This window comes from Morone saxatilis, unplaced genomic scaffold (assembly GCF_004916995.1).
Source record: "Morone saxatilis isolate NCDOM2014 unplaced genomic scaffold, NCSU_SB_2.0 Contig7, whole genome shotgun sequence".
Classification (NCBI taxonomy): domain Eukaryota; kingdom Metazoa; phylum Chordata; class Actinopteri; family Moronidae; genus Morone; species Morone saxatilis.
In genome coordinates this window covers 7,493,627-7,505,211 of record NW_023340246.1, presented here as the reverse complement: position 1 = coordinate 7,505,211, position 11,585 = coordinate 7,493,627, and the positions used below count along the sequence as shown (strand labels likewise).

Sequence of the window (11,585 nt, the reverse complement as noted above, 5' to 3'; positions counted from 1 at the left end):
GTGGGGGGGTGTATATATATATATATATATATATATATATATATGTATATATAAATATAAAATATTTTAATTCATAATCTTAATTCAGATTTTTTACAGATATGTAGTCTGGACAACAGATGAACAGTTCAGCTAATGCTCCAGTCGACTACCTCTTTTTTTTGTCTGTCAGTACTTCAGAAGGACTTAAGGATCTTGGGCTTCAGACTGCTACACATGAGAATAAATCCTCTGTGATGTACCAGAGGGAAAATACCCTCCCACTGAGTCTTAAAAGTGATAAAAAGCAATGTGAAATCCATTCCGAAATACGCAGCCAGAATGGGGGCACTAAAAACTAGATCACACAACCTTATCTGAGATGTGTGCATCTGGAGGGAAATTGGCACTTTTAATACTTGTCAACTCTAATTTCCAGAACTGCTGTATGTTATTTTTCATTCATGTCTTTTATAATCTAAATCATGGTTCACTGCGTTAAGTTGTTCGTCTCCTGTTTGTTATTTCTAGCATGGAGTCATCGGCCAGGTCACTCCTGACTCCTCTAAGCGGCCTCGGAGGCGCTGGTCTCATCGTATGGGCTCCCTGGAGGTGATGGTTAAATCCATGCTAGACCTGAGGCAGCTGGAGACCTTTGCCCACAAGAAAAACTCTAACTGCCCCCCTCATGACAAAGAGAGACAGAGCACATCCAGCCTCCATGAGCCGATGGTATGCATGAGTCTAAGAAAGACAAAGAGGGAGCTGTCCATAGATTTGTGTGTGTAATTGCACTGCTAAGTCACCTATGTTCATTTTGTGCAGTTGGAGGAGAGAGCCAAGAGGCATCGGCCCTGGCCACAAGCTGATTGGCTGTCCTCACACCCATCCAAGGGCATCAGGGGGACTGATGGAGCCGTGTTGTACCCTGAGGAAAACCAGGACGATACAAGTCTGCAGGGCAGGTAAAGCCCTGCTCACTACTCCTGGTTTTATTCAAGCGATCACAATGACACTGGAAGAGAACAAAAGTGCTTTTCTATTCTTAGTTTAATGTTTCCCCTCCACCCCTGCTCCTCATTGTTTCCGCCTCTCTCTGTTTTACGTACGTCAGTGATTACATGGTGAAGGAGCAGCATTGCAGGATGCAAGGACGAGGGATCCGCAGTGATAGCCAGGAAAGCCGCAGCCCGGACAGTGCTTGCTCTCTGGGTTACAACAGCAGGGAGTCCAGCCCGGATCGTGTCCTGGATGGTGAGATCTTACTCTGATGACAGCAATAAAGTTAAAGCAATACACAATTATGACTGACAATTCATTTAATAATTTACTTTAACAGAAATAAATCACAAAAAATGAAAATTACCATTTAAAGCCACTTCTGTATGTGAACAATTTCAACATTTCCTTTAGCACCCCCAGTGGTACTATCACACAAGACACTGTGGCAGACATTAATGGATGATTGTCTTTATACTGTTTTTCCACAAAACAAATGCCTGAAAATGATTTTAGGTATTCAGTACATTTAATAATTTAACATGTTAAAATCACACAAAACATCTACACATAGTGGCTTTCAGTGAAGGGTTTTCTTGCTGCAGCTTGCATGCTGTGTAATAGCCTGAATAAAACAGAAGAGATTAATGTCTTAGGAATTTTGAATAGATATCAAACTCACCCTTAGTATGCTATATTTTAGAATTTTTATCTGTCTACATTTCAAGTTATAAATGTCTTCTCAAGCGCTGGATTTAAAATGAAAAGCTAAAATGTACATGAAACCCATGATAACTCTGCAACATACAGTAAAGCTGATACCTGCGGATGAGAGGGATTTGAGAACACACTGGCTGGGATTTTGTTCAGTCTCAGACTTGACAGAAATATGTCAGATAATACTACCACAGAAGCCTCAGTGTTCTGGCTGGTCATTTGTTAAGGATTATCTGGTGCCTACCTGCTGTATGCAGTAGATGTACCAAGGTCAAGGAGGGTTTGGAAAGGGGTTTCTTTCTGGGGTTTCTGCCTCAGCTGTGCCTTTTCTCCTTTGCCCCTTCAGATTGTGCAGATGTGGAGTCCCTGGGTCAGGACAGCTCTGATGAGGAGAATGAAGAGAGGGAGGAAGAGGAGCAAATGACAAGTATGGATGAGGCTCTGAGGACAGTGACTGGCATTGCTGACCGCGGCCAAGAAGATTTCCTCAAGCAGAACTTTGAGATGCTGGCAGAGAGCTGCAGCACGGGTAGGAGAAGGCAAACACTCTATAGAATAGTTTTGGGAAGAATGCTTATTTTCTGTCTTGCTGAGAGGAGATTGATAACATCCTTATGATATGGATGATGGTTAGCTTAGCTTAGCATAAAGATTATAAGCAGGGGGAAACAAAAGCTGGCTCTGTCTGAAAAGGTAGAAAAAATCCTCCTCCTACCAAGTCTTCCTGGATCTCAGATCTCAGATGAGAGTCTTGGCCTGGCAAACTCACGATGGCAACGCCAGATAATAACCCCCGAAAAAAAACACTTGTTGTCTTAATACTTCAGTTCTTTGTATAAATTAAACAAACAAGATGTGATGTGTTCCCTTTGGACAGAGCTAATCTAGCAGTTTCCCCTGTTGGTTAACTCCTGGCTGTAGCTTCATTTAACAGATATAAGGCTGCTATATATCTCCATCTAACTCTGCTAGAGAATGAATTGGCTTATTTCCCAAAATGATGACCTGTTCCTTTAAATGACCTCACATACAAGTAGATAAGCAAGCAATATTGATTAGGCTTTTGGTTTCTCTTTCTTTTTCTCCCGGTCTCTGTGTGTTTCTTCTCTCTCTGCCACTGTCTCCATTTTGTTTTTGTTTTTTTCTAACGCTTGATGTCTGTCCACAGCCGAGCAGAGCAGAGTCCCTAGGCTCAGTATGTCTTCACGCTTCCTGGCCAGAGGACATAATAACAGGTACTGTTGACCACTTCAGACTAGTGTGGACTCACAGCTATAATTACAAACCCATGTGGACTCACGCACACTGCTCTGCTAAACCATCTGTGTACCATCCTGATCTAGCCAGGCTGTCAGTTTGAAACTGCATTGTTAACCACATTTGGGTAATTTTATGTGTGTAGGATGATTGTTTTTTACCTTTGAAAGTTTTTATTTATTTTACAATAAATGTGCAGCGAGACGTTTTACTATAAAACACTGTATGATGTAAGGAATATCTTAACATTTTGAGAAAGAAGAGAGAAAGATGGAGAGCACCCACACCCTGTCTGTATGGTAAAGCTGACTGAGTAACATGTTATATCTACTTTGTTATATCTACTGTACAAAAACTGAAATGTAAAAACAACAATTCTGCATTTTTAGGAAGGCTTATGTGCTATGCCAGAGAGTATTACTTGACCAGGACCACTAACTTCATAGAGTCTCTGCTGGTTGCCTGGCAACTGCTCCTGGCCAAGAAACAGTCCAGCATACAACTCTCCATAAAAGAGCCAAATTGTTGTACACTATAATTTTTGTACAGATTTAAACAAATAAGATAGAACGTGTGAATGAGTGAGCTTCAGTGGTGCTGGTAGGACGGAACCAGGATAGCTGTTTCCCTCTGTTTCCAGTCTTTGTGCTAAGCTAAGTTAAGCTAAGCTAACCGGCTGCTGGCTGAAGCTACATATTTATTATACAGACATGACAGTTGTATCAGTCAATCTTACATCTTACCCATATTTTATAAAATAGCACTCTCATGACAGTACAGTAAATGAAGCCAGGTTGTGTCTATAGGTCACAACATTTAATTTGATTTGTAAAGAAATTGTTAGTCAGGCTAGTTGTTTACTTAAAAAGAACATTTCCCCAAATGTCAAACTATTCCGTTAACTTGCAGTAGAGAAATACAGTTTGGATTTTACTCACCGGCTCCACTAACCCTGTAACGGCTTCTCTCTGTGTAGGGGCATGCCTCCATTTGCCAAAGTGCATGGAAAGGAACCAGGTAACCACTTTGCTAAGCCCCCTGTGTCAAAAGTACGACCCTTGATTGAAGATAACACAGAAGACAAGACCCCTGTGTCCCCTGGCAAGAGCAAGTGGCCAAGGTAAGACACAAACACAGATTATGAGCAGCATGGGGTTTATTTTTAGGCAAGTGCTGCTTTGGCAGACTTGGATTAATGAATAAATGCATATATCAAAAAAGCACAAAAGGTACACTGTTTGCATAAACAAATGATGAAGAAACGATAATAAGTCCACATGGTAAGAATGCACTATAAAACATACTTGACAAAGAGGATTCCTGAGGTCAAACTAGGCTACAATGTTTAGAGATTTGTATGCCTGTTTACATTACAATCTGTAGTTTCTGCTGTTACTTACAGATTAATAATCCATAAGGGTAAACAAAAGAAGGGAGAAACTATAACTAATTATGCACATGCAAATCATTTAGACTAATATACACCCAAATATAGCCAAAAATGTATCACAGACACAAAAGAAAATGAATCATATTTATTTTGGCTTGTTTTCTAAAAGTGATTCTAAAGCTGCTGTGCTTCCTCTCAGCAGGGAAGACGCTCCAGGGAGTGACTGTGGCCCCAGCCTTAGTCCCCTGAAGAAGAAGACTTCAGGGTCTCACCTGTGGAGGCTGTCAAACCCTCCATATAACGCTCCAATGCTGTCGGACAGAGCAACATGTTTACAGAAATCACACTCCACCCAGAACCTGGCCTCAGACTGTACGTTTCAAAATAATTTTGTTTATTTATTATGATATATTTCTGTAATATTTGGGTCAGATTATTCAATGAGCATGAGCAGTTTCATTATGTGTATATTGTGAGACAGTTAAACTGCCATAAGAATGCATTTAAACATTATTTGCATTGGAATATATGCAAAACGTTTATATAATTAGCTGGAATTGGCAGTAATTCATTTGTATGATGTAATTTTAATACAGTTCATTTAACACAACATAATTAAATGTACTTCTTTTTTCAATATATATTTCAAAAAAGTCCTCTTCTACATTTTTTCTCCAGCTCCTCACTCACATGTGCCCTCTAGTGACCAAAGGGAGTCGTGCAAAAGACCTCAGCAGCTCTTTCTGGATCATGACACTCCCAGGCCTTCCTTTCACTTTTCTTCACCCTCTTCCGGCTCCCCACAGTCACCCCAGTCCCCCCTCCCCTGGGATAGCCCCAAACTCAAGCCCCAGCTCACCTACATGAACCCCACTGCCAGCTCCATGGCCAAAAGCAGCCGCTCCTCCTCGCTGGGAGAGGGCATCCAGATGGGCTCTCCACCGTGCTCCCCCTCCCTCCCCAAGAACAGGAGCTCATGCGGAGAGCTGGAGGTTGACCCTCCCATGCTCACTTCTTCTCCTGTCACGGCTTTCCCCTCTGCTGTCTCATCAGCATCATCCCTCTTATCATGTCCTCCATCACACAGTCCTTCCCCAGCTCCTCCCAATCCTACAGCTACAGTTTCACCCACTCCTTTTTCCCAGAACATCCCGCCCTCTCGCATCCCACTCCCCAGACAGCCTCTTGGCCCTCGCCGCAGCCTCTGCCTGGAGGTGATGCCAAGCTCAAGTTGTTCTGGAAGCCCGGTGAGGGCTTTAACTCCTACTATAGACCCTGGATGTGAAGTTACACATGCTACAGGAAGTCAAGGTTAGACAGCCCGCCATATACAATAGATGTGACACATAGATAGGCACAAGTAAGGAGCTTAAAAGCGGATTTCCCATGTGTGATTTTGTGTATATCTTGTTGTCTTCAGCACTGGTCAGGCATTCAAGTTTGGATTCTTCTCTGCCAAGTTCACTACCAGTGAAGCAGAAGAGAGACTTGGTTTCAGAGAGGTATATTTTTACAACACTTTGAAACATTCAGCTATGAATTTTTAAAAATAACAAACATCTATAAACGTTTCTGTTTGATGATTCTATTCTACTCTTGCAGTCTAAACACTGACACACATTTCTGACATTTTCTTCCCAGTATCACGGAGCCAGGACAGGCGGCTGTAGCCAAAGAGTGCCCTCTGGTGCCTGAACAGACCCACACATCGAGTGCTGACCTCCAACCAGGTCTGTCCACCCAAGAATCTTTTATAAACCTGTCAGTCTCTGCTGCTCCTCCTCTTCATCACTTCACCTCTTCACCCTCCTCACCCTCTGCCTTCTGGCGTGTCTGTGAGTCTGCTTGTCTGTCTCGTGTTCTTCCAGCTGTCTCTGTGGCCTCCTCCTGCTGTCAATACTGCTTACGTTACATGTCCATAGATGAAGAGACATGGGAAGTTTTGAATGCTACTCTTTTGGTGAATTTTCAGATCTGTTAGTTGAGAAACACAAGGGTGGCAATGTGACCCTGGGTTCTGTACTGTCTGAAGTAAAGATAAGAGAGATAAGAGATTTCTGAAAATTTTTAAGACCATAAAAACATGATTGAACGAGCTCTGTGGTATGCTGCTCAAAACCTATGCTACTATACTACTACTTCCAACAAAACAATATACAATATATCAACAGATATTCAAATATTTAAATAAGAATAGAATATAACAGTTAGGCAATAAAATATAAACAGTTAAAAAAAATAGCAAAAATAGGAAGAAGTATAAAGGAAAACTAAATTAAACTTATAAGAAGTATGTTACATAATTATTACAATTATTTAAGATTATGTTTTGATATATAGAGCCTCTGTTAACTGAGCCTCTCCAGATCACGTTGCCCACTTACTCAGTAAAGAAAGGTATCTAACAGAGTTAAATTAATCTTAAAATAAATTCTCTATCCTGTTCTTCATGCTTCTGTGCCTGCTGTTTTGTGGATGATAACCGATCAATTTGAAAACACAGAAACCATAAATGCCATTAAGTGATATCCAGTCCACATTTGTACCTACAACTGTGTTTTGCTGGAGGATATAAACTGTGAAATCATTTTTCACAGCTCTCGCTCTCTGGCTGTTTACAGCAGCCTCCTCGTGTGTTGTTTCTTTTCTGCCACCAAGTTTATTCTTGTTCTTCTTTTAATGCTCTTCAACCTTTCTCTCAGCATTCACTGTGTGCCTACTTCGCTCAATAACTGTGTGTCTGTGTGTATATGCTGTACAGTATGTGCGTGTCTGATTTTCCACATGCTGCACTATACTTAAGAGTCCTCTCTCTCTCTCTCTCTCTCTCTCTCTCACTCACTCTCGGCAGATCACTCTATCACCTTGGAAACTTGTAGGCAGGCTGTTAGTGAGCTTCACAACAGTCTGAGGAAAACCGTCATGCTCTACACTACGGTCAGTGAGAGAGAGAGTGTGTGTGTGTGTGTGTGTGTGTGTGTGTAAGAGAGAAGAGTGGAAATGTGGGGGTTAAAAAAGGAAAATATATCCGGAAGAAAGATAGAGAGATATGGAAGATGAAAGGGGAAAAGATAGAGATCATTACTCACATATTACATGCCTGTTAATGTTGCTACGCTCATATTCTTTTTATTGTTATATATTTGCATATATAGATAAATAATATTGTTGATGTTTTTTTTTTGTAAATCTCACCTCTCTGGAACCAGGACATGTTTGGCTTTTCTTGCTTGAAAAAGAAACTAATCAATAATCAATTGTCAAAATATTTTTAAATTAATTTCTGTTGATTGACAAATTCTTTAAACGACTAATTAGTTCAGGACAAAATATGTTTCACTATTTTGTAAACAAAAAACATGAATCTATAGAAAACTAGAAACCAAATTAATTGATAATGAAAACAATCCTTAGTTGCAACCCTACTTGGAAAGACACGTTTGTTGTTATATCTATAATCTGAACAGATTAAACAGGGAAAAGTCCCTGACAGACTGCCTGTACGTCTGTTTGCCTGCCTGTCTCACTTGCTGCCTGTGCCGGTTTTTCACACATTTGTCTTCAATAAAACCAGGTGCTGCAATCCGGCCAACATCACAGTGAAGATCAACAAGAAATGAGGAGCATCCTGTCCAAGACCCTGTTGACAGTCAAAGCAGAGCTGGACTCTCTGCCTCACCCCACCTTGCAGTGTGAAGGGCCCCGGGTGGACCAGGAGGTCAAAGGTGAAGGAGAGAAGGCCCTGGCTCTGCTGGAGCAGTACGCTGAGCTGCTGCTGAAGTCTGTGGAGAGGAGACTAGATACCAAGACTTGAGCAGATGGACTGATGTTTGCGTGATGTTGAGTTTGTATGACACATGCGCACACAGTAGCACTGTGAATTTCACACTTGTTATTTGCTCTTCTGGAACTTTATTTGTGAGCTGAATGCAGATGAGATGCCATTATAATTGGAGAAGCTGAAAGGAATGAATGATGAGTATTATGCACTGAAATAATAAAGAATATAAAAGTTTGCCTTATTTTTCAAGTTGCCATAGCTCTTAAAATTAAATTTCATAAGCATAAGGAATGAAATACAATCATTATGAAGGGAGACACCAGAAGGACAAAGATGATGTAGTTACATGGAGAGCTCAGGTAGTCAAAAAGGTCACCAAATGCACTATTTAAGTAATTGTGTTAAATATGGTTATGTTTGGTAAAGGTTAAGTAGTCTAAAGCCACATTAGCATCCCCTAGAGGCTGCACTGTTCATTATTCCATTCTGAAATATAACAATTAATGGACAGAATTAACAATCTTCTAATGATTTTTCTATTCAATAAAAATGTAAAAATTAGTCCTAAGGGTAGTGTTACAGCAAGTAACATAGAGCTATTCAAATCTGAAAGGTTTATGCTTGTGGGTGCTAAGAATGTGCTCAGTCATTTTCCTGGAAATATGTCAATTTAATTAGAAGATACTTTATTCTGTGTGCTATATTCAAGTTTAAAGGGCTCCTCCTCTGGGGAACAGGAAAATGTAAATTGCAAGGCTATTGTGCTATAGGTTTTTGTAGAATTAAATGCTTGGGTCCAATGGTGACATATCTACTTGGGGATTTATAAATATCTGGCCAGTTATAGAGACGATTCGCTCCAGACCAAAGTGTTGCACTGTTCTGTTGGGTACTATCTAGAGATGGAAATGTTTACACATGTTTATGTGTGAGGTTAGAGGAAGTGAACATATGATGTGAAGATAGTATTGGTTATATTAAGGTATGAGGTTTGTTTTAGCTGTGTAATTTATATTTTTGTGCCACTGGTGTCTCCCTCACTGCAGAGAACTGTAGCTGCACCTTAAGAGCAGTTTCCATTGCTTTATGTATTATCATGACTACTCTGTTAGCCTATGTTCCTTATGTACATGTGTGCATGTATTTGTAGTGCTGATTTGAATGTTCTACTGTGATTTTATATTTCTCTGAAAGAGATTTTTCTTTTGTTACTGTCATACAGTTTCAAACTGTTGCACTGTCTTTAAGCTCTCTTAAAACAATAAACAACAAAAACGTTGCACAAGATTTCTGACTCATCATTTTATTTAAGAATCACTACAGTTAACAGAACCGTCATTGTTGGCAGTACATATAATTCTCAGTTAGTAGCAATTTGATCAAATATTTTACACAATAAATACAGTAGCAGTAGCATATTTGTGCTGAAAAAGATAGCTTTATGTGTATTAAATGTTAGCTTTGTGGTAGAGGAAGTGAACTTATTGAAGCATATTATAGGATGAGCTCAGCTCACGTCAATATTAATATTACATCACATACTAACACTCTTATTTGTTTGATCTTTAAGCATCATGATAAATAAATTGGAACATTTTAGTTCCTACCATATGTAGTGTGTGTACATGTTTTTGCTCATCCGCATGTACATCCTTGTCATGTGTTAATTAATTTTTTACTGTATGAGTAACAGTGTGTCTCCTATGGAAGTGTTTCCACATTGACAAAGGTGAGGACGACATCATGCAGGATGTTGATTCTGTCAATCCGGTTGAGCTCTATGATGCGGTGTCGAAACTCAAACAGCGGGATGTTGTTCACTGCCACCCTGAATACCTCATGAGTGCACAGGATCTTCATCTGGAACAGAGAAGAACACAAATGATGTACTACTTCCATCACATCTAGAAAAAAAATAGTTTATTTAATCATGGTTTCAATCAGGAAGAGTCACTCTGCAGCTCAAAATTCTCTAACTACAGCGACCAAAAAGTAAAAATGATGTATGATACAGTTAAGTTGATTTAATATCAGTGCAAGTTCCAGAAAATTAAGGAAAGTGCTAGGAACCTAGTTGTTACTGCTGTCACTGAACACAGATGCTGTGACAGAATTAGCTCTTTGTATTAGTAATCTCTTGGCGGCCTGTTAAGCATAGATGTTTTTGATGTTATTGAGCAACATGAGACCCCCACTGACCTCCAGGAGCCTTCCTGCAGTACAGCAGTTCCCTTATCTAGGACCCGCCTGCACAAACGACTTTCCAACCCTTTCCATCTTTTCCAAACGTTAGCCTGACGTTAACCATGAGAAAGTGACCTAGAGTCAGTTAAAGGCACCATGTGTAGCATTTTGAAACATCAACATATCATTGTGAAATTCTTCCCACAAACAAACGAGACCATGGTTAAAACGATCAGCAGCTTCCTGTTTATGTCCTTTATTTGTGCTGTACAGTGTGTGGTAAAGCAATAGTGGATTAGTAGCAGCAGACACTGACACTTTGCTCCAGGTAAACACAAATGATTGTGGTAGATTTATTGATGTTAACATGCTACACAAAGCATCTTTAAGCACTGCTTTTCAATCCACTGCCCTGTCTGATTGCTCTTTCTTACACTCACCTCAAATGGGCTCCCGAGAGCGAAGGGGAAGGGTCCCTTCAGGTCCCTCTCCTCTGAGCCCCAGCGTTCACCCAGTTTGTGGTTACGGACCAGCACCTGTTTGCCACCCTCACAGAAGCGGGGGTTGATGTGAAAGGCGATGTCGTTGCCTCTCAGAAAGTTCACTGTGAACCTGTGGAAGACCAAAGCTGGTCAGGCTTTCACTTTCTTCATTTTGTATGAATTTTGAAACCTAAGAATTAGTATATAGGGAAAAGATGGCTCTCTAAAGCAAAGTATACATAGCTTACATTTTAGCATTTGGTTTGACATGGCCCAAGATGGTCATCATCATCTTGTCATAGACCCCCCGGGCCAGGTTCAAGTTGTATGGCACACTCTAAACAACAACATTGAGAGAATAACATTAACACAACCTGAACTGTAAAGCAGCCAGAGTTCAAACATTATCCTCATTAACATTAACCTAGTCTCTGTGTTTCTTGTACTTTAGAAAAAAATATTGTACAATGCATGCAAGTCACATTCTTCGCATTTGACTCACAAGAGGTCCAGATGTGGGTGGAAGCCAGTGTGGAGGCATGATAGATGGACTCTGTCCAGGCCATCCTGACTGTCCTGGGTTATAAGGCCAACCAGGGTGGGCAGGCCACCCTGGTACATTTGGATGTATGCCCGTGGCAGGATGAGGTGCTGGGACTGGGGCTGGAGTTGGAGCTGGAACTTGAGCAGGGACTTGAGTTTGAATTGGAGCTGGTGGCTGGGGGGGCTGGTACTGAGCTGGTTGCTGGGGAGGCTGGTACTGGGTGCCTGGCCAGCAGGGCTGGCAGGGCTGCAC

General features: G+C 40.8%; 2 protein-coding genes across 2 annotated transcripts in view; one reads left to right on the top strand and one right to left on the bottom strand.

Moving 5' to 3' along the window:
• The window catches only part of mapkbp1 (mitogen-activated protein kinase binding protein 1), a 23,323-nt gene extending 14,965 nt beyond the window's left edge, over positions 1-8,358 (top strand). Inside the window, exons 22-33 of the mRNA XM_035678100.1 lie at positions 511-711; positions 805-944; positions 1,094-1,233; positions 2,042-2,224; positions 2,864-2,930; positions 3,929-4,072; positions 4,542-4,714; positions 5,021-5,653; positions 5,763-5,844; positions 5,984-6,072; positions 7,194-7,279; positions 7,917-8,358. Of these exons, the coding sequence (XP_035533993.1) occupies positions 511-711; positions 805-944; positions 1,094-1,233; positions 2,042-2,224; positions 2,864-2,930; positions 3,929-4,072; positions 4,542-4,714; positions 5,021-5,653; positions 5,763-5,844; positions 5,984-6,072; positions 7,194-7,279; positions 7,917-8,156 (2,178 nt within the window). The 3' untranslated portion in view covers positions 8,157-8,358. The remainder of the gene's footprint in view (positions 1-510; positions 712-804; positions 945-1,093; positions 1,234-2,041; positions 2,225-2,863; positions 2,931-3,928; positions 4,073-4,541; positions 4,715-5,020; positions 5,654-5,762; positions 5,845-5,983; positions 6,073-7,193; positions 7,280-7,916) is intronic.
• Positions 8,359-9,488: 1,130 nt separating this feature from the next.
• Positions 9,489-11,585, bottom strand: LOC118340839 (galectin-5; the record flags this gene model as incomplete). Its single annotated transcript, XM_035678989.1, is given in 4 exon segments — positions 9,489-9,983; positions 10,748-10,919; positions 11,038-11,126; positions 11,292-11,585. Coding segments are annotated over 4 exon segments (714 nt in total), but the record flags the coding sequence as incomplete, so codon positions are not given.